General features: G+C 32.5%; 4 protein-coding genes across 6 annotated transcripts; 1 reads left to right on the forward strand and 3 right to left on the reverse strand.

The window, feature by feature from the left end:
* Positions 1 to 1,843: 1,843 nt before the first annotated feature.
* Positions 1,844 to 4,937, forward strand: LOC110813470 (uncharacterized). Its single transcript, XM_022040623.2, has 6 exons — positions 1,844 to 2,762; positions 2,895 to 2,987; positions 3,088 to 3,153; positions 3,924 to 3,989; positions 4,159 to 4,600; positions 4,686 to 4,937. Exons 1-5 carry the CDS (start codon positions 2,421 to 2,423, stop codon positions 4,570 to 4,572), a joined length of 981 nt encoding a protein of 326 aa, XP_021896315.1. The 5' UTR covers positions 1,844 to 2,420; the 3' UTR covers positions 4,573 to 4,600; positions 4,686 to 4,937.
* Positions 4,938 to 5,284: 347 nt separating this feature from the next.
* Positions 5,285 to 7,155, reverse strand: LOC110813471 (reticulon-like protein B14). Its single transcript, XM_022040626.2, is given in 6 exon segments — positions 5,285 to 5,656; positions 5,750 to 5,796; positions 5,798 to 5,817; positions 5,906 to 6,041; positions 6,246 to 6,426; positions 6,630 to 7,155. Coding segments are annotated over 6 exon segments (579 nt in total). The 5' UTR covers positions 6,664 to 7,155; the 3' UTR covers positions 5,285 to 5,495.
* Positions 7,156 to 7,269: 114 nt separating this feature from the next.
* On the reverse strand, positions 7,270 to 9,848 carry LOC110813474 (aerobic coproporphyrinogen-III oxidase (DUF1218)). The gene is made up of 3 exons (XM_022040636.2): positions 9,689 to 9,848; positions 9,348 to 9,556; positions 7,270 to 7,763 (listed from the first exon to the last, which is right to left on the reverse strand). The coding sequence occupies exons 1-3, from the start codon at positions 9,779 to 9,781 to the stop codon at positions 7,475 to 7,477; spliced, it is 591 nt and encodes a 196-aa protein (XP_021896328.1). The 5' UTR covers positions 9,782 to 9,848; the 3' UTR covers positions 7,270 to 7,474.
* A 2,763-nt stretch (positions 9,849 to 12,611) lies between these two features.
* Positions 12,612 to 18,488, reverse strand: LOC110813410 (Nucleotidylyl transferase superfamily protein). 3 transcript variants are annotated; one of them, XM_022040523.2, is made up of 12 exons: positions 18,330 to 18,488; positions 18,059 to 18,157; positions 17,858 to 17,942; positions 17,141 to 17,210; positions 16,739 to 16,799; positions 16,570 to 16,623; positions 16,077 to 16,230; positions 15,875 to 15,971; positions 15,162 to 15,271; positions 14,687 to 14,793; positions 13,063 to 13,173; positions 12,612 to 12,948 (listed from the first exon to the last, which is right to left on the reverse strand). In XM_022040523.2, exons 1-12 carry the CDS (start codon positions 18,417 to 18,419, stop codon positions 12,832 to 12,834), a joined length of 1,155 nt encoding a protein of 384 aa, XP_021896215.2. In that variant the 5' UTR covers positions 18,420 to 18,488; the 3' UTR covers positions 12,612 to 12,831. The 3 variants fall into 3 exon arrangements, with proteins under 3 accessions (XP_021896215.2, XP_088070665.1, XP_088070666.1); XM_088214539.1 differs by having other exon boundaries at positions 18,334 to 18,485; XM_088214540.1 differs by lacking the exons at positions 17,858 to 17,942; positions 18,059 to 18,157 and having other exon boundaries at positions 18,330 to 18,456.
* Between the last annotated feature and the right edge of the window lie 3,048 nt (positions 18,489 to 21,536).

Here is a 21,536-nt window from a genome sequence, read left to right on the forward strand (position 1 = left end):
GCATATTTTTTTTATTTCTGATTTATTTATTTATTTATTTATTAAATCGTTTGTATATCTCATTTAATTAGGTATTAACAATTTAATTAATTAACGTTATCTTATAATTAGGTGGTACCGACGTGGAGATTTCTGGGAATTGGATGGCATCTCTCATGCGAAGCTTAACGACGCCGTTAAACAAGGGTTTCCGTTACCCATTTGGATGTGGATTGTTTATTTTGTTTTCCAGATTTGCCGGTTCAACTTTCCTATTCCGTAATTATCAAGCTGTATATGTATATATATATATTATATTATATATATATATATGAGAATTAACAAGCTGTTTAGTACCCACCAAAGAAGCAAATTGGAAACGATAGAAGTGAACGCCAACTAAATTTTGATTAATGAAATTAATACATGTATTATAAATAAACTCATTGTAATATATATGTGTGTGTGTATATATATATATATGTATATATATATATATATGATGGAGCATGTGAATTTTCCTTAATGCATTTGGTCGTCGTATACTCCATAGTTCACCGCTACGTGTATCTTCTGTACATTTTCACCCACAAAAACTCAAAACAAATATATAATCAATATTCAATTTCAGTAAATATAATGTTATATGTATATATACACCTATTCTTATCACTCTACAAAATGCTTTATGTATATGCCATTGCATTACCATCTCTATAGATATATTCATGTACGTATCCCTCATTTTGGTTTAACTATAAATTAACGTCGGTCACGCACATATATATATATATATACACACACACACACACACACACACACACATATATATATATATATATATATATATATATATATATAAGATGTTAAGATATGGTTTCTCAAAAACAGGATAAGGTACTTAATTGTACAATTAATACTTAATAATATTAATTAACAAATGAAATTTGGATAAGGAAGGTTCATGCTAAGCTTTTTTTTTTTTTTTAAATCAAGTAGATAACATATACATATATATATATATATATATATACACACACATTCATCATAATAAATAAAAATAATAGTTAGATAGTGATATATGAAAGTATAATTACGTATTTTTGTATAAAAATAAATATAATAGATAATATTTAATAATTATTGTATAAAGTTTGTCTTTTAAATGCAACACTTATCTAATTATTATCCTAATTTTTAACAAATCTATACATATATATATATATATAAAGAATACCAAAAATTGACGGGTCAAATAATTTTATTTTATTATTTTAATAATTAATTAACTAATTTTATCCAAAATTTTTTTTTTAAAAAAATAGTTACCTATTTGAATTGAATTATTTAAATAAAAAATAAAATAAAATTATATTATTGTCATAATTACGTAAGCAAATATTATCGGGCCAACCCTATGCAAATGTTTATAAACTTACACGAATATTAAAAGGCCCAGTTTAAATACTGTTGTATTTCAAAATATTTTATTTATTTATTTATTTATTTTAAAAATTAAATTATAATTTAATTACGTTGTTATAATTTTTGTATTTATTATTGTTATTATTATTATAATTATTAATGTTGTTATTAATTATTAAAATAATATAATATTTTATATTTAATTATTTTAACTGTATAATAGTATAAATATTTTAATATGAAGATTATTTATTTGATTTATTGTTAAATTTAATAATATGTGATAATTAATATATATTTTTTTATAAAAAAAAATTGAAAATAAAAAACAAAATCCTGATTAAAATAATAATAAAAAAAAAATCATTGTAACTTGTAATTTGATTTATTCTTATTAAAATTAATATTGAAAGACAACAACTTGAAAATAAAAACATAGCTTACGCCATTAAAATATACAGGACCGACGACTGAGAAAGGTCCCAACGAAACTTCAAGTGTTCTGGGAGACGCACATGAATTGGCGATTAGCTTTCGGTGTGATTGGCATTAAGATGAACAATCAACTTGTTTAGTTTCTCTTTACGATTTGGCTTATGTGAGATCGACACGAGCCGTCCCTGTCCACGCGTCCGCGCAGAAACCCTCATGAGACTCCAAGAACCATGTCAAGGTTGGTAAGGACACGTATCAATCGCCAAACTATGGCAGTGAATGGATTGCGCAGTCTCCATCTTCAAATACCCAGAAACTGAACGCACCACCGTAGATGGACAGGCTCATGAATTTGTCGTTTTCTTGCTCTCACAATTTCCCAACATTACAAAAGTCGTTATTTTCTTGGTTCCCGCTTTCTACACATTTTCACCAACTGTCTTTCTCTTTGTCCCGATGTTTCCATAAATTAGGAATAATTCCCAATTCCCCGGTCGGTCACCGCAAGAACTTGCTGGTTTTCTTCCTCTTCCTTTCTGGTTTTCTCTTTTTTGCTCACAACCCGTTCTGGGTTCGTAAACATGAGCCAGCAAGCGCCGTTTTGTGAGATTAGAGCTAGTTCAGGGGATGAAGTTGATGGGTCTTCAAGCAACCATGGAGATGGTTCTATTTTTCCTGTTTCTGCGTCACCTGAGCTCAACCCATTGTCCCAAATCTTTAGTTCCTTCACTTACTGTGGTGCGGAGGCAGACTGCTTTCAAGATGTTTGGGGAAGTTTACCTGATTATCAGCTTGACTCGACTGCACAGAACGTGTTGGATAATATGCCTGCGAGAGACTCAGGTTGTGAAGTGAACGAAGGTGACTCAGCTGGGAGGAAAAGGGGGTTTGATGAAACTGGTTATCGAAGATGTAGTAGCGAAGTCAGTAGTTTAAAACCAACTTCTCTGTTTTCCCTTTCTCTCCATTTTCAGTTTTTCTTCATCTAACAGTCTCTTAGTTTAATCGATTTGAATTTGTTTTTCTTTTGTTTTTTTTTTTTTTCCTCCTGGCAGGAGCCTAACGAGGTGTCTAGAGAATCCAAGAGAAGGCTAAATGAGCGGCCTAAAAGAACACGCTCAGCTGAATTACATAACATCTCAGAGAGGGTGAGATGCCCAATTTGCACTCGTTTATAATTTTTTTCTTTTGTGCTTTTCTTTCTGTTTTCCTTCCATCATGACTATCCCTGGCTTTGTTTTTGGGCAGAGGCGAAGGGACCGGATCAAGGGCAAGATGAGAGCTTTGCAAGAGTTGATACCCAACTGTAACAAGGTGACCAGTAACTACATATATGCAGTACATGTCTTCATATACATATGTTCTTATGTTGGCTTTGTTATATACACACACACATATTGATATCAATGTACGTTTAGTACGTCCAATAAGTTGATTAATTCGCAACCCCTGGTGCTGCACTCCCGTTCCGGCTTTCCCTACCTTCTTTAAACTGAACAAATCAATAGAACCGCATAATACATGATAGAGTTGTAGTTGCTGTATATTCAAGATTAAAACTTTTGATTATTCATTATATGAAATTTTATTAATCTTCCTAATCTTTTGAACAATGGCCTTGTTTTCTTCTTGTTTAATTCACTATACTCTGTCTTGCAACAGTTGCTATGCTTGTTAATGTGGTATTCCGTAAGGTAATTGTTAGATCATTCAGTGGGCAGACTTTTAAATGCAATTGCAAGAATGAAAAAAATTGACACGAAAGTAGTTCTATTTGAGAGAATACTTAGTCATTGCTTTTGCTTTCCATCCACTTTTTATTTGACAATATGTCAATTTTTGTGAGCTATTTATTCTGTAATTTCATGGCATAATCTCTATCATTTAACTGTTACTTTGAAATATTTTCTTTAATGTTTTTCACACTTTAGCTCTCTCCTAGCTAAAAAAAACGGAATGACCGCCTCACTTCCGTATATGCATGACTTTATTTCAATGCAAGTCATGCTGTTGGCAAACAAACGTTCTTTGGGCGACATTTCTTTGATTGAACACAACTAAGTATAATATTTATCTAACTGCAGTTGGATAGAGCTTCCATGCTTGATGATGCAATAAACTATCTTAAAGCCTTAAAGCTTCAAGTTGAAGTAATCTCTCTCTCTCTCTCTCTCTCTCTCTCTATCTCTCTCTATCTATCTATCTATCTATCTATATATTTATCTGTCTTTCTATATATCTATATATCTTTTTCAATTGTTCTTTGTTCAATGGTATTTCTTTCTTAAAACTTATCCTTTGTTCCTCTACGTGCATCAGATGTTGTCCACGGGCGGAGGAACACCATGCCAATTTCTTCATATGTCTCCAGCTGGGATTCAAAGCATGCAATTTCCTCAGTTTTCTCCATTTGTCCCCTTGAGACAGGGTTTGGGATTGGGAATGGGCCTGGGATTTGGCACGGGAATGCTTGGAGCATGCTTTTCAACTAATCTCCATCCTTCTCTGTTAGCAACTGCTACGAGATTGCCTCTGATTTCTGGATGTGGGGAGTTTCCATTCTCCCACATGCAAAATCCATTTTTTCATTCCCAAACCTTGCCTGAAGCAGCTGCCTCATCGTCCTCGCTGCAGGCGTTCTTAGCAGGGTTTTCCCCTGCATTAAACTGTTCAAATAAGGGAGATTTTGTTTGTCAAAGTGAAGCAACTGGTAGCATTAATTACAAGCATTAATTACCAGCAACTCTCATTAATCAATCAGGTTCATATCAATTACAATTTTTCTCCATTCAAATTAATTGTTCTGTGTTTACCCAATTAATTTCCGGATTATTTAACTTATGCAGAAATTTACTTCCGATTCAAAAATGCCGAGCAAGTAACATAACAACGCCTTCCATGAATGGGTAACATAGCAGAGGTGACTAAAACTATGACAAGTAAGTTGGCTGCAGTAGTTCAAGCCAGTGCAAGTGCCACTTCATTTTACTTCAATCATTCTGAATTAATGTATGTGCTATGTTTAGAGTTCAAGGGAGTGACTGCTTATTATGTAAATAATGCCAAAAAATGAGATAGTTCAACACATATTTTGTTCATATTGTTCAAATTCCGTGCATTTGGTTCCCTCAAGTTCACTTCTATCTTTTCGATTAAGCTGATTGTGAATCGGTTTTGCATTTCATATCTGTCGGTTTCGGTTCAGAGGCATTTACTTTATGAGCTGTGCTATTAACCAAGTCATTGTAGGCGACAAAACCGATATGATCCCCTGAAGTTTCAGAAACTTTTTGTTGCTTCCTGTCCAGAAATGGTTGCATCTTACAATATGTATAAATGCTCCTTTAGGAGGAATACTCTATCTTCTAGTCATCATGTATTAACCCTAAACAAGGCGTGGCTAGTTCTTTCCCATCATCTAGAGATACTGAGAAAAGCAAGGTGCTATGGAATAAATTCATCCATAATGATTAATAGTTAGATGTATACAAAGTCCACGACTTTCTGAGTTCATATATATATGTATATATATGTTTAAATATTAATGTGTAAGGATAATTACTGAGACATTAACACTGATAGTACTGATGAATTTTTTTTTTTTCTTGAATATCTTTTCTATATTTGTTTCTCTTCGAAAATATTCCCTTGCAAGGTTATATTGATTTCTCTTTTACTCGTGGAATCTTGTCAAGAATGTTAGATTTGACCATCTGAAAACAATTCTCTATCTCTTCGTTGCTTTTGCTGAGAAAATAGTTTACTGCTCCTTTGTACCGCATATAGACTATCGGTAGTGTCCCAAAGCAGAGAAATACTTTATGCCATAAACATAAAACATAGCTCAGTTAGGATTAAACAAGAAACTTTCAGGAGAGAATGAAGATTTAAGAACTATGTAGGATCTTACCAATATATATGAAGGTCAAGGAGCTGAAACAACTGCTCATAACTGAAAATCCAGAGGCTAGCAGTTGTCTGAAAAGTCATTGTTCTTGTGGTTGTCAATGAGAAATTTTATATTTATGGTAGCGGAAATATGAAGGGGAAAAGTATATATACATACTAGAAGGAGAGGTTTCAAATCATTTGAGCATGCATTGTGATATAATTTAGCCATAACCCAGTTGATCTTTGAGAAAACGTACTCACAAGTTGATTCAGATAGCTTGATTTCATCAAAACCAGGAGGACCCTTCATGCTGAAATGTATGTTTTGCCCAACAAAATTCTTTAGTTTGCACATTAGTAGTTCTAAGGTGTTCTATCAGATCGATTTTAAATCAAGGCACCTTGTATTCTCCTTATTGGGTTATTCTCTGTTTGGTTAATTTCTCATTTCATTCTTTAGTACATGTGTGTGTGTGTGTGTATATATATATGTCTGTATATATAGATGTAGTTACCTATTGAATATCCCTGCTCCATTAGACCATAAGAAGAGCATAATCATCATGAGAATGAGGACGTAGCAAACAAGGGGGATAAAATAGCATTCCACAACTTCAAGAAGAAACCAAATTACTGTTGACCCAATTAGCATTGAAAGAGAAATGTTTTGGTTCCTCCACAAACATATATCAGCAACTGCAAATAAATCAGAATCATTATGTTGATTACCAAACTCTTTGAAGAATTAAATTACACTCGAGGTTGAATCGAATCGATCATGAGAAGAAGAATTAGGTTAAAAGTTAGAATGCATTTATGAAAGTTTTTACCGAGAAGTAGAATTTCAAAATTTAAATAATAATTTCATAAATTCAAAATATATTAGAGATAAAACTTACGTGTCCTTACCATATCCACCTCCAAGAAATTCATGAAGATACTCCTCTGTACATGCCATGATTTTTTCTCTCACTTTCTTTTTTTTTTTTTCTCCCTTAAATTTCAATTTTGACTTTATCACTGTAGCAAGATTGATTCTCTTCTCATGCACTGTATATATAGAAGGATATGTTCTTGTCTTAGTATATAAGAAATTCATTAGAAAGAAGAAAGGAATGACTTTGGCAATAGTGTTGGTTAATTAATTAATTAATTAAATTCATGCGTGCACTTAATAAATCTTAATCTGTTGGATACAAAATATATTATATAAAGTTATTATATAAAATTATATCAAACCCCAGCTTAACTTTCAATTGAATATATAGCATGCTGTTTAGATAATTAATTTAGTATGTGCCATCACAGTTTATATTAGCACTAATTATGTAATTATGATGAATAAATGTAATAATGATATTGTACAGCTTACAAATATGTCATTATGAATTTGTTAGAAATTATTTTTACGCTTAAAATAATAAAATATAATAAGTGTTATAATTCAGCGTCTCGAGTCTTTTGTATAAGCTCTGAAAATAATGTTTGTTTTAAATAAACTCTGAAAAGCATGTTACATGTGGATAGGAGAAATATATATACACACACAAAATTATATATAAACAAATTAACATAGACATAATAGTTGATCTGGTGACTCATGACAATTTCTTTAACTACTGGACTTGATTTCTAAAATATATCAGATAACATTTATCCACTGAAATATCTCCACCAGAACAAAGTCTCAAAAATGTGGGAATCAACCTAGTGTATGGACATAATTAATTAAGCTTTTCTGAAATTACCGGGCTGGAGGTGGCTGATTCTGTGGAAAATCAGAAGCAGTCATGCCAATGCCTTCCTTAGGCTGCTTCTCCCATCCTCCAGTATCTGCCTTGGAGTGAGCCCAGTAGTAAACGATAGAACCTACCATAGACAGCAGTGTTAGGGCTGCTCCGGCAGCGAATATACCTTTGCGGAGGGTGGCGCATGATAGCTTTTCTGCTCCAAAGGCTGCTCGATACTTGGTATGGTATGCATTCCTTGCTGATCCTGCCAATAAGCAGGCCTCTGCTGCCAGAAAGCTTAACCTGATTTCATCGTTCAATTATCGAATATATTAGCAACAACCAACTTCTTAGTTCTAGTTCCCATATTAGTTTTGCTTTGCATAATTAAAAGACCTTTTGTGTTTGGATTAACAACCACCACCAAGACTTTCTTGCGAGAATTCAGCCACTACCATAAAATGTTGCAACGAAATTGCCAGCATTAAAAAATTCTAATTCAAGGAGGAGATTCATAACTCAACACAAAAAATTATATTCTAATTGTATAAAAATGTTCATGGAAGTTAGAAATGAGAAGTAGATATTAATTAAGAACGTAATGAAAGATCAACCAAAGGCAACCTTACAGTTTATGAATGAAAACATTTTGAAGAAATACCAAGGGCAGCTGGGTATTCTTATTTAACTGTTTAATTTTCCAAATAACTGCTTAATTTTTCAAATAATTAATTAGCAATAACCAAGTTATCAATGCACGAGAAACACATCTTTTAAATAAATCTTAGAGTTAAAGAGATCATGGCCTTTTGAAGAAAAATGGCAATATTCAATATTTCAAGGCTGGCCATCCAGGTTGTCAGGGAGACATTGATGAGAACTCGCAGCATACTTTTTACATCAAAAGAATATCGCCAGAGCTTGGCATGACAACCTTTAATAAGCTTCTGGCTATGATGTACTACCCCACAAGAGAAAAAACAAGAAAGTTGCTATTTCTGATCATCCCTAGCCTGATTCTGGTCAATTTCGAGTACAACTACAAACCAAAATCAATTTGGAACTGAAACCAAAACATAAATCCGTCAAAACCACACAAGAAAAAAAATAATAAAACTGGTTTGGTTGCATATAGGATAATTCTCATGGTATCTGTGAGATATAAATATAATCAGGCTTAGTGTATTAAGCTTATTAGCCGGAAGAAACTAAAGTGTGATTAGTTGTAGTATATGTAACATATGCAGATATATGCAATTTATTAAAGACTACATAGGTTTGTCTAGTCAAGATTTTGTCCAAACTCGCTAGTTGCTAATAAATCAAACCCCATATGATGCACTAAACGATTTGAAGGGAACTCTTACATATCCCATAAATCTTACAGAATGAAAGTCCACGAGAAGCTTGAAAACTTTGTAGAAAGCTCAAATTTTGATAAATAAACCATATTGAATAGACAATATACAGAGCAGCTGCATCAAGTGAGTCTCGTAATCTTCATGAATCAACATAATTTACTACTCACAACCAACACAAAACTAAGGCAAGAGATTTAGTCACGCACCTGATACAAGAACTAAGAAACAAGCAAAATTTTCATTTTAACTGATAAAACACGTTAATTTACAGTAGCAGTAAACCAAAAACGAGTTGTTTATGGAAATAAACTAGCGCAATTATCTGGCCGAACTCGTCGGCTATATGATATACAAAGAAAAGGAAGTAGATTCATCATGTACGACAAAAATGACAAATAAATAGTAATTTAAAATAATAAAATAAACGCCAAATAGGTAAATCCAATAGTAGTGATTGCCTCTTTTTTCTTTTAAATAAAAAACTAGTAATTACGGAGCAGAGTGAAGGAGAAAAGCGAGATTATACCAGGAGATGACGAAGAACAAGATCGAACAAGTAGTGGAGGATCTCCCCTTGATGAGTCCCCTGCCGAAGCAGAGACACCTCGTGATGCCGCTGACCACAACTTGACTGATCAGCAGCAGACCAAACGCCGAGAGCCCGTACGCCGTCGACGCGTCCGTTGTGTAAACGCAGTAAGTTCTGTCGTCATACTTATCAGGCACGACTTTAGCCTATTCGCACATCCGCAATTCAAGATTCAAGCAAATTAACATCTGACAAACTTCAAAAAAAAAAGAGAACAGAAATGGAAGAAAAAGATACAGAGAGATAGAGAGTGAGCGAGAGTGAGAAGAGAGAGATACTGTGCTACGTCTTCGTTCGGCGCCGATTGCGAGGACGAAGGCGAGAAGGTGAAGAGAAGTGATGACGGCTAAAATAGAAACTGAAAGCGCCATTGTTATCTTCTGCTTTTTCCTCCCCCTTCTCCCCCCTTTTTGTTGCTAACTGTCTCCTTTTGTCTCCCTAAATCATTAAGGATCACTTTATTATTAATATTATTATATCATTATTATTTATTTTTATATATTTACGAACTAACGGTGTCTGATGTGACGTGTACGGTGAGGATTGGAGGGTGTATGTTAAGAATAATAGATATGGAAGCACAGGAATATCATCGGACGCTTTATATTCCTGTAGTGGGGCCCATATCCTGACTGATATTGACAAAAGGCGTTATGCCCGCCCCAAATAGCTGCACCGCAGGTTTGCTTGTCGGTACGCGCCGCGCTAACGCTCTTCCCTTTTTTTTTTTTTTTTTTATATATAATTATTTTGAGTTAATATTATGAGTTAAAATAATTTCTAAAAAAGCATATTAAAGTAATATAAAATAATTAATTTTTTTTACAATTCTAAATGAATTTAATTCATTATTAACCTAAATTTATTTATTTATTTTTAATTTTCAAATTCTAAAAATATTTTAGTTTAAATAATATAATTACAAAATTGATAAGCCTAACAACTTAAAGTGGGGGCCCAAATATTTTGTTGGTTGTAATTTGTAAGTGGAGCGGCATCAAAATGGGCCTTAAAATTTGGCCCATCATCTAATCCAATTTCAAGTTATAGACAGAAAAATCTATCTATTTTTTTTTTAAAAAAAATGTTTATTATATTATATTATATTTATATTTATATTAATTTAGGTTAAAACGTTGTATATTTTAATAACGAGTAATTATATTTATAATATTTTAATTTTAAATTTAAAAAATAAGTAAATTATTATTTATTTTTTAAAATGAAGTATTATGATATTAATTAAATATTTTTTATCAACATGGTCGAATTGTTTGAACTCAATTTACTCTAAACAAGTTTTATTTTTCCTCAATAAATATTTAATATAATCTTGAGATATTGATGAATGGGACAAAATACTAGCAAACCATAAAACCGGCCAATAACTACCACGAAGGGCCAAGACTAATGGGCAAATCTAGTTACCTCAAGTGTACATTATATATATATATATATATATATATATATATATGTATATACTATTGACTCTTTAGTTCAACTTGGGTACATAATATTTTTTTTATAAAGATAGTGGGTTGGTGTTGAATTGTATTTTTGCATATATTATGGTTTAAAAGTTATGTTTTTTTTTTTAATTTTTATAAAATGTTATGGTTAATTAGTATGTATGTATTATTTAATTAATGAATATATAAATTTATTAAAAAATAAATACAAAATATAAATGGAGAGTGCTTACATGCATAATGGTCATTCATAAAAAAAAAAAGAATTAATATATTATCTTAATATATTTTCATCTTACAAGATTTATATATTTCTATTTTATTTGGTAAAAAATAAGTATCTTTTTTATTTTAATTATTTACATTTAATTTTCCGGTTACCGGCCATGATAAATTGCAATAACAGTGGCGCCCTAGTCGACAGTGCAACCCATTTCTTTTTTTTTAAATCTAATTTTGACAATTTTGGTCAACAAAGCTGGCTTTAAAATTTAAACGAGGATAAGATTTGAACTCTATGGCTGTCCGAGTCATTGCAGCAATACCTCAATCACAGTGTCTCGCCATTGAAGCATTGTATATGAGCAGTTGGATCACGTACGTGGAGACATATGATTGGTTGGTTTCCATAAAGTCAATATAAAAAAAAAAATATATATCAACCATTGATGTTTGAATATGATAAAGCATGAGAATTGGAGAATTGGGTCGGCGGATCAAATCCCACATCATCTGTCACATTTACTCTCCCCTCAACGCCTTATATCTTTCTGCATACGAAGAAACTTTAAGACATTACACAAACCCAAGTTTAAGTCTTTTTTTTTTTTGTTTTGGTTTTTACACAACGGTCAACGTCAAAGGTACTTCGGAGCTTTGTTGGGGATTTTACGGAGACAGAAAATGGTAAGGGAATGGAAGGAGATGGGAGAAAGAGAAGATGAAGGATTAAGCAACGTAATTTTCTTGTTCTGGGCAGTTCTGGTTAGCTTCTCTATTGTAACAGGCGTGTTATTCTCCTGCGCCGGCGGTGGTACGTCGAAAGACAAAGCCTCCGCCCATAACGATGCTTATGGCGCCTCAACTTGTGCAGGCTGCGGCGCAGGATGCGGCGGAGGCTGCGGCGGGTGACTCGTGACTCCGCTTGTTTTTTCTACGAAGTCTCTCGGAGGTTAAAAGTGTATAGAGTTTTCTATATGACACATTAGAAAATGCGGTGCAGAATTTTTCTTTCTTTCTTTCCTTTCCTTTCCTTTGTTCTCTCTCTTGGTGCTTTGTTTTCTGATAGAAACTTCAGTGGGCAGCATGGAAGGTAAGATGATATTTTTAGTAGAGATGGTGACTTTTTATAATCAATTTTCTTTAAATTACTTATGCTGTGTGGTACTTTTTCTTAAGCATGAAATGCACATATTCATCTCATTAAATATCTTAACAGAATGCAAATATTCTCCAAGTAAGAACACAATCACAGATTCTAACTTGCACTTTCTTCGTCATTGTTAAACATTAATTTGTAAATTGTATTTAATGTTCAATGCTTTTATAACGAGTTTACGAAGATTTATTCTTAAATCTTTCAATTCTAGCGGAAATAATATACATTTGACATGATTACAAACATTTTTTGGATGAACTTCTTATTTCCAGTGCGGATAGAACTTGCATTTGAATACACTTAAGGAAAAACTCTTAAAAACATAAAAAAGCTAACAGAAAAATATTACACCAGTTAAAAAAATTAATATCAAAATTTTTCTTAATTAATGAGCCTGGCACGATATTCTTAAATTACGTTTTTTTTTTATAAAGAAACATCATTTGGCTATCACAAAGTTCTTACACATTTGGGTAAAACGAGGAAAATAAAATTCAAGAAGCTTTTATTATTTGTTGCCCCATGTAAGCAGAGAAGGAACCGTGGTTGAGATGTTGCAGGCCATTATCAGATTTTATAGTCCGAGGCTTTTCCTTATCTCCGTGGATGATATATCCATGCGAAAAGCTTCTGCCGGTATTGAAACGAACATGTCTTTTAATTCCTCTGGAATGTCAAAATCTTCAAGCACCTGCAGAGAAATCATGTGGTAATACAGAGCAATAATACCAGTTGCAATCGAGGATAAATGAAAAATGACAGCCAGTTTTTCATTCATCATGAACCTTCCAGCATGTGGGTATACCTTAAAAATGCCATTTACATTGCGGCCACCGACAAGGAATGTGCATCCTGTTTGTTTGCAGGCATTGAGGATGTCAATCATTTTTCCATAATCTCCACTGTAGTACTTCGGCTACAAAATGATAGAACAGAGTATTGGTTATCTGCATGCTCACAATGCTCCAGCTGAATTTAAAATAGAGTCAAGAAAGGAAATGGGAAAGCACGCATCAAGATACAACACATTCCAGCCCCAATCTCCAGCCTATCCAAAAATAAACAAATAAAAGGAAAGAACAAGGGAATAGTATAGTCTATGGACAAGCTGCTTAGCTTCTTGCATAAGCTTCAAGCCTCTTATCAATCAAGTCTAAGAAAATGAGATTCGGGAATAGTCATATCCAAGTTGTGGAAATGATTGCACCCAAGGTCTATGTAAATGTTCAGATTCATCAATTTATCCGGCTTAATAAATATGCAAAATATCCGCTATGGCATATATCAATTAGACATGCTTACTTGAGATAACAATTAGACAAATGATGCAACACATGCTTAAGATAGAACAACAGTAAAATATTTCTCTACGAGGATATCAATACATTTATGCAGCAAAATTTCCTTCTTGAGGGCACAAAAGACAAATGTAAAAGAGATCGTTTAATTGAAGAATCCTTAGCAGCCTGCTACGCGGAATCTGTTGTTGCATTCCTAGTCATGGATAACAACAATAAGGCCATACCTTCAGATTATGTTTCCCATCATTAGAGTAGGGTAATTAAATTAAACAAAGGGAAGTTGAAAACTCTTACTAATTGTTTGGCATTATTTGGACAACAGGTTAGGTAGTGTTTGAATAAAATAGTCTATGATCATAGTGAGCTTTAATTCTATATACATGTATATACATACACGTATACATATAGAATATACTGTCATTGAAGAGACATTTAAAATATTAATGTCATTCATATAAAAACCTAGTTATAATTTCTTATTTTAAAAATTATTAAAGAATATTTTAAAACTTAATAGTTAATAGAGGAAAAGAACATGAAAAAGGCCCAGGCAATCATATCTCGCAACGAAGCTGGCATCCTACCAGGCCACAGTGTTCTATCCAAGCAGTGGCCAGTCGACCAGGTGCTCGCTCTCCCAACCAAGTGGACTGCCACCCGTGCAACCACCTAGGCTCTTCTCCATCTAGCCAAATCTAGCTACATTACATCACTCCATAGCCAGAACTGGCCGTGACCCTTGTTCCGGGATTTTCAATTGGTTTTGTAGTGGTCTATGGATGGTCAGCAGTAGTTCTATTGGTCGTGCAGATGAAAGAGGGTGGGATTTAAATTTTATAGACGGTGGAATTTAAATTTTATATATCATATTCTGTAAATATTTTAATTACTAGGACCAAACATGGAAGCAAAAAACGAGGATGGTTTAATGACTGTGCTGAACACTTCTTTCCCAATCCTATCTATCCTCCCTCTTTACAAAATATTGGATGGAATTTAGTAAGACCCTCTTACCTAACCGTAACCAGATCCGGTATACCAATGATGGTCTAATACCCACTAGAATAAGACATTATTTATTGGAATGAATAAAAAGAAAGATACATTTGGGACAATAAAGTTCCATACATCAATAAGCCTTGCCGCAGTATCTGCACCAATAACAAAAGCACTGCCTGGAAAAAGTTCAGCTTTCTTGTAAAAATAAGGCTGATTGGAAATTATTACCGTCTTTCCTGCCAGTCAATAATTCAAAGATAAAAAGTCATGCAACATATTCAGCATAAGAGAAATTTACATTTTTTAAACAGGGTTCTCAGGTAAAACTAATGACTATTTAGACAATTAAATGTCAGCAGGCATTGTCATCAAATAATCACTTGCGTATATCTTTTGCTGCAGAAGAGTTGCTAGAATCCCACATATGCAAACAAAGCATATATTTTAAATTACATGAGGACACCATCATATCAAGTCGATGACGATTTCCACTAGAAAGTCTGCTAAGCATTAACGGCACATTTTATTTTGAAAAACTAACATATAAACGTCCAGAACAAAAACAAGAGACAAAATATCAAAACAAAAGACAGACAGTCCCTACCAACTTTTTCAAATTGCTTGACACGATCTTTGATATATGGAATTGACAATGGAGGCTTGTCTGCATTAACTGCTGATATTTCGAAACATTCACATCCATTTCCACATATGCTGCATGAAAATTTTTAGTTAAATTTTCTGTTTTCTTTGAATTTTATTCATGATACTTAATTTATAACAGTTAAATATAAATTGAAGAAGATGATAGAGAGTTTGAACAATAAACTAAATACAAATCAGTTTCATAAAAGGAGAAAATCTTCCAGTTAGTGGACATCGACTATGACTTTGCTTTACAGGGAGATTTCCCTGAAGATATCAAATCTGTTCAGGCGCCAAACTTTTATAAGAAGTCGGATTCTTACACTTCTCTCAAGCAAGTTTAAAAATTATTCCCCAAGTAACAAAATTCCTAAGGGCTATTCCTCCCAGTTTCAATTACATTAAATGCATCAGAAGCAAACTAGATTCCAGAGGTTTTCCTGAATAATGCATCATGATCACTTCAGCTTGGAAACTTTAATTAGTTCAACCAACCTCTTTAACAGAAGGTTGAAGTCGAACAACTAAAAGGTTTACAGAGTTAAAATATTTAGCATTGGAACTGTAGATGATCTATGGTTGCATCTAGGTCATTTAAATATACAAACTTATAGTTTCTGAAAAAGGATATGCATGCACATTTAGTAACTTCCCTGAGGGAAATGCATGTACCTTTTGGCAACTTCCATGAGCTTGAGATGACCATCATGTAATGGATTAAAAGAACCAGACAGAACTATCTTCCTATCTTCGTCTAACATACATGTCTCTGCAACAAAGTTCACAGTTTATGACTAATGGAAACAGATAGAAATAGAGTTAGTTTCAATTGTAATTGGGGCCGATGCAATCTAAACGTCAAACCACTTTACACCTGAAAATGGATAAACCTTATAGCATATTTGCCCATTTAAAAGTTGTTCTAATTCTTGCTCTTCAGAGAATTGTGTTTCATATTCATCTGGCACTTCAGATTCAGTCAACCCAGAAACAAAGGTTCCTGGAACTTTGCAGGCATTCGCAACTGCCTATAACCAAAAGATGAATATGCAATTAAATAACATTGGAGTTAAAACAACAGCAACCTCGAAGAAGTTAATACGCGAGATTGCAATAAGAATGTCAAATGCTGAAAGATTCATTGAATATAAGAAACTAAGACAAGCACTTTCCAGTTTGCAGCAATCCAACTCTAGTTACTTGTACATTAAGACTTCAAAATTATTTAAAAATTTCTACAGAAAAGTTGTTCTAAAAAGAATTGATTACCAAACAAATTACATGACCTTACATTTCTTATTTTTTTTGAAAAGAAGTGGAAATGGATAATCTTCATCATGTCATTACTCATTAGGTTCCTCACGCACCTTGATTAAAATGCGACTTGAAACTTTTTCTTCTTCCTCTCGACTTCGCAAACCCTAAATTGATTTGGCATAAGATTATGATATACATAGTACAAAACTTAAGAAATAACACTTCCCATCCCACCCTCGACTCTGGGAAAACAAATTGGTGAAAGAATTGCAAGATTACCTTCGATAAGGTAACTGTTGACACCCAATGTCTGTCAGAAGTTCTTGTTGATAAGTAAAACCTGTTCATGATTGTGAAGAGTTTAGGCAAAGATGGAGGCCCCAACATTTCTATTGAGGTTGATCAACGTGAGATATCAACTATATTAATTCGACTTTTTCTTTCATACAAAAACATTTATTGAGGAAGACGGAACTGCAAGTTGTGAGTCATTGAACAGAGGAAGGAGAAAACATGAACTGCAAAAGGAATTACTACTGACATGTTCTAATAGAAAATACCACAAACGTATAACAACAATATCATGTTAGAAAGCAATCATTTGAATCAAATCGAAACAATAATGAAAAGAATATGTGTGATAAGGATTTTTTCTTGTAAAAATGAATTCCATTGAAATACCTGTGGTCCCCAAGTTTTGGGCGCATGGTAGCCAAAGAACCAGTAAAACCCACACCAAGAACTGGGGAACCTATCCAAAGCATGATTCAAGATCATATTATTATTTATATATGGAACCCCATAGGTCTGCCCTTTGGAGCAGAGTGTCCAGAAGTTACACAATTAACCATTCAAATCAGGCATATATTATGTCAGTTTTTAATGTCTGAGACCTTTTTTTCTGGTATTAGTCACAGTCTCCTCCCAGTTAATCATGTTCGAACTAAAATAATCAATTCAAGGGCAATATTACAAACTGATTAGCAGTAATTAACTAATAGCTCAGAATCTGGAGCATAGCAATTAACATTAATGCGTGCACATATCATGAAAGTTAAGTTCCAAAATTAAAGTACCAATTGTCTCAAGAAAAAAGTAGTTGCTCCGCATTGACAAACACAACCAAATATACACCAAGGCAGACTATTCCTTTTAGTTCACCAAAGTCCAGTAAATCCTATTTGCAATCTGCATGCAGCTTATTTTTTTATCCAATGGAACCACATAGTTGCAACATTTTCCACTAATTGATACTTATATGTTAGTGCAATTCCTATCATTGACCATTGTGAAAACCTAATATTATTAACAACAACCAAAAGAAGAAAATCAGAAGTTATATGTCGCTGCTAATCTCTACGTATTCCTAAAAAGAATTAGCATGAACTTGAAACTAACCTGGACTAGAAAGCTTAAGAGCACGATTATAAGCTAACAAAGCCATTTCCTCAGCTATTTGCTGAGAACAATACCGACTAGGAACCTGTAAACAACAAAATTACAAAAGAATTCACGAATTCCTTTGATAACAATACGCAATTCAAGTTTTATTCCTAAATGATGATGATTAAGCAGAACAATTGGGTTAATCAAGAAAACCTTGCCAAGTAATTGAACCAGAGACTGTCTAGAGTAAGGCACCACAGCTTCGAGGACTGTACTCGAAGCTCCCGGAACTGACATTAACCATCCTAAAGCCTGCTTAGATTTCAGTGCACGATGAATTAGTAATTGGTGACGAACATACGGCGAGTATAGAGATTGACTATGTACAAATATATAATCATATCGTACATACGTTTATACATAGTATATCTATAAAGAGAGAGAGAGAGAGAGAGAGAGAGAGAGAGAGAGAGAGAGAAAAGACCAACGAGGCACCGCCGCAGATGTAAACAACAACTTGCGTAGGGGATGAGTGTATGGCTTCAATAACGGCCCTCATGCAAGCGTCCACCATTTGTATCTTTCCTTCTTTCTCTCGATCGATACAACTGATCCCTCAGCACGGCTCTCAAGTCCAGATGAAGTTGACTAGATTTAAAACGGCGTCGTTATGTTTATCAATCTGTCAGCCAATAGTTTGCGTCCATCGAACGCGCCAGTTATATCCACGTGTTCGTCCGGCAGTGGGAAATAAGCGGATGAAACTTGGGCTGCAAGAAAAGAGAATAAAGATACTTTTCATAATTAATAATTAATTTATTAAAACTATTTAATACTTTTTAAAGTAACGTTTCATTATGAGAACTAATAATAATATTATTTTCTTATATCATTAATAAATACTAATTACTATTCGTATGATTACAATTTAAAATTTAAATACTAATCATTTAACTAACTTGATAATTTAAAAATAAAATTTACGATTTAATTTAATAATAAATGAGATTAAATCTTTGTCATTTTAATTCTAATATTATAATTTGATATTTATGATAAGATTTCATTAAACGAAATATTCATAAAATATTTAAATTTGATTCGACCAAAAATTAATTCAAATTTAGTCAAATTCAAATTGAGTCTTGCTCGATTCTTCAAGCAGAGCTTTTGGGCGCTTTTGAGTAACTTAAGCATACTTGAAACCTCAGATCGCGTTATATTATCCTAAATATAAATAGTGTCATCGTTGTTTAACTTTTGAACAAGATAATCAATAGCGAAACGGTTACCACAAATACAAGTTCTAATCTTTTGCTTGCAATCAGAATTTAACTTACGAAAAACTGAATTATTAAGGTACAACATACATAACGGTAAAGTAACATAAGCACTGATTTCGTGGTGAACCTGTTTTATGATGAGTCCATTGAGGGTCACTCCTTACTATAACCCCCTCTTGGGCTTTTGAGCATTTTTTATGAAGATATATTTAGTGTTTTCTGATCCAAATTATGTAATATTTATGTATGATTGTTTTTATTATCCATTTTAACTGGTTTTTCATATCAAAAAAAAAAATAAATTAGAATCAAACTCGAATGCAACAAAATCTTATCATATTTTAATTGAACAAAAATTTAACGTCATTTAAACTATGATTTTTTCTTAAATTTTTCTTCAATTGATTTTGAATTTATATATTCCTCTTTCAAAAATTAAGTTTAAGTTTTAAAAAATTTAAAGTTGAACTTAAACTTTATAATACTTAAAAGTATTTATATATTTAATTTGGGTATTTTTTTTCCTTGTAAAATACATATAATTTGTTGAACAACCAACATGCATACTCAAAAATAGGAACCAAGAATGATGAAGAAAGAAAAGAGAAGGCAAAACTTGCACTAATAAAACAAGATAACACTAAAAATGACTTGGCTTGGAGGACACAACTAGAGAATCCAAGCTAAGGATGTTGGAATTAAAAATTTTTATTATAAATTAAAAAGTAAATTTGCACTCAAAAAATAAAAAAAAAATATTTAGATTTAATAATTTAAAAAAAAAAAAGAATACTAATTTTAAATAATCAATATTTTAGAATCGATAATACGAACATGGTTCTGTTAGTTAAAATTCTTTTATTATATTCGAATGTTACAAATTTAAATTTTGCAGAGAACTTTAATTTATTATTTTATTTGGGTGTTATAGATTAATAATATTCAACTTATAATATTTAGTCTAATAGAATTGACGATTTAATTTATTAATGTGTTAACGAGACTGTAAAAATTAAAATTCTTATAATCTCGATGATTTTATTATAATTTTAAAATATAATTATATTAGTTAAGATTTTTTATATTATACATAAATGTTATAAATTTAAATTTTATTTAAAATATAAATTTCGTTATTTTTTTTAGTGTATTATTGATTAATAATAGTAGATTTATAATATTTAATATAATAAAATTAATTATTTAATTTATTAATATATTATATTTCTAAATAAAAAGAGAGAGTAGTTGGAGAATGCCGGAGCTGTAAAGGGTAGAAGGTCACAACTCATCAGTGAGGGTAGAGTGAGCGAGTGAGAGTGTAGGTCGGGAATTATTTATTCGGCGGTGGGCCCCGAGGAATGAAACTGTCACGCATTCACACTTCCCCCGGTGGGGCACTCCTTGTCTTTTCACCCCGTTATTCTGTATCTTCTGAAAAGACAAATATGCCCTTATCTCCTTGTTCTTTTTTCTTTTTCTAACACGTTTATAAATAATCGTAAATATTTAATTAAATTTATTCGCTTAGTGATTAATCAAATTTAATTTTTTAAAAAAATTATACCAAGTATTTTTATTTCAAAAATAGTATTATTTGAGAATTATATTTATTAAATTAAATGAAAATTACAATTAAATTATATGACTAGTAATTTTAAGGACAAGATGGTAATTCTATAATACTTGGCGGGCATTTGACTGCTAATTCCAAGAGTCGGAAACCGTAGACCGTGTAACTCTCTTTTCTTTTTCTTTTTTTTTTATACTCCCTAATTTTTAACATTTTGGTGTTTAGCCCCACGAAATAAACTTTTTATTCAATTCCACCCCCCCTCCCTTCTTACCCGACCGCGGACCACAGGTGTGTCTGTAAAGGCATATAAAGTAGTAAAAGCTCCGAGGTGGGGTCCGCGTCTTTAGCTCCTTCTGACAAACGGCTAGTTCTCTAGTCCGGAGTTCACACGATAATTTCTCGCCTCAATTTATCATAACGTGATATCTCACTCCATTACACACACACACACACACACACACACATATATATATACACACACGTATAACATATAAAAAATTTTTGTGCACAACGTGGAAATAACAAATGGGTTGTAAGGAATTAAATACGTAGGAGGAAAAAGTGAGAGTAATCATGACATGTCTCCTTAACGGTACATTGGTGGTGTGGGATTATCATGATTGTCCGATTCAAGGCTTTGTAGATCCTTCAATATTGACCATGCATGAAATCATTTTGATATTTATAAAATTTAAATATATAAATAGATTCAATCTAAGTAGTATTAAATATATATATATATATTATGAACATTTAATATAATATTGTATATATATATATAAGTACACATAAACCACGATTAAAAAATAAATTACACGTGAATAATTGTGGC

This window comes from Carica papaya, chromosome 2 (assembly GCF_054855325.1).
Source record: "Carica papaya isolate Zhongbai chromosome 2, ASM5485532v1, whole genome shotgun sequence".
Taxonomy (NCBI): domain Eukaryota; kingdom Viridiplantae; phylum Streptophyta; class Magnoliopsida; order Brassicales; family Caricaceae; genus Carica; species Carica papaya.

Bases quoted from the DNA above. Each gene is read 5' to 3' on its own strand.
- LOC110813474 (XM_022040636.2), bottom strand. From the start codon at position 9,781: ATGGCGCTTTCAGTTTCTATTTTAGCCGTCATCACTTCTCTTCACCTT. The intron at 9,557-9,688 runs GTATCTCTCTCT...ATGTGCGAATAG, and splicing joins CCGAACGAAGACGTAGCACA to GCTAAAGTCGTGCCTGATAA. The intron at 7,764-9,347 runs GTATAATCTCGC...CGATGAAATCAG, and splicing joins TTGTTCTTCGTCATCTCCTG to GTTAAGCTTTCTGGCAGCAG.
- LOC110813410 (XM_022040523.2), bottom strand. From the start codon at position 18,419: ATGGTGGACGCTTGCATGAGGGCCGTTATTGAAGCCATACACTCATCC. The intron at 16,231-16,569 runs GTGCGTGAGGAA...TTTTGGTTATAG, and splicing joins CAAGTCGCATTTTAATCAAG to GCAGTTGCGAATGCCTGCAA. The intron at 15,972-16,076 runs GTGTAAAGTGGT...ACTTTGTTGCAG, and splicing joins TAAGGTTTATCCATTTTCAG to AGACATGTATGTTAGACGAA.
- LOC110813470 (XM_022040623.2), top strand. From the start codon at position 2,421: ATGAGCCAGCAAGCGCCGTTTTGTGAGATTAGAGCTAGTTCAGGGGAT. The intron at 2,763-2,894 runs GTCAGTAGTTTA...TCCTCCTGGCAG, and splicing joins ATCGAAGATGTAGTAGCGAA to GAGCCTAACGAGGTGTCTAG. The intron at 3,154-3,923 runs GTGACCAGTAAC...ATCTAACTGCAG, and splicing joins TGATACCCAACTGTAACAAG to TTGGATAGAGCTTCCATGCT.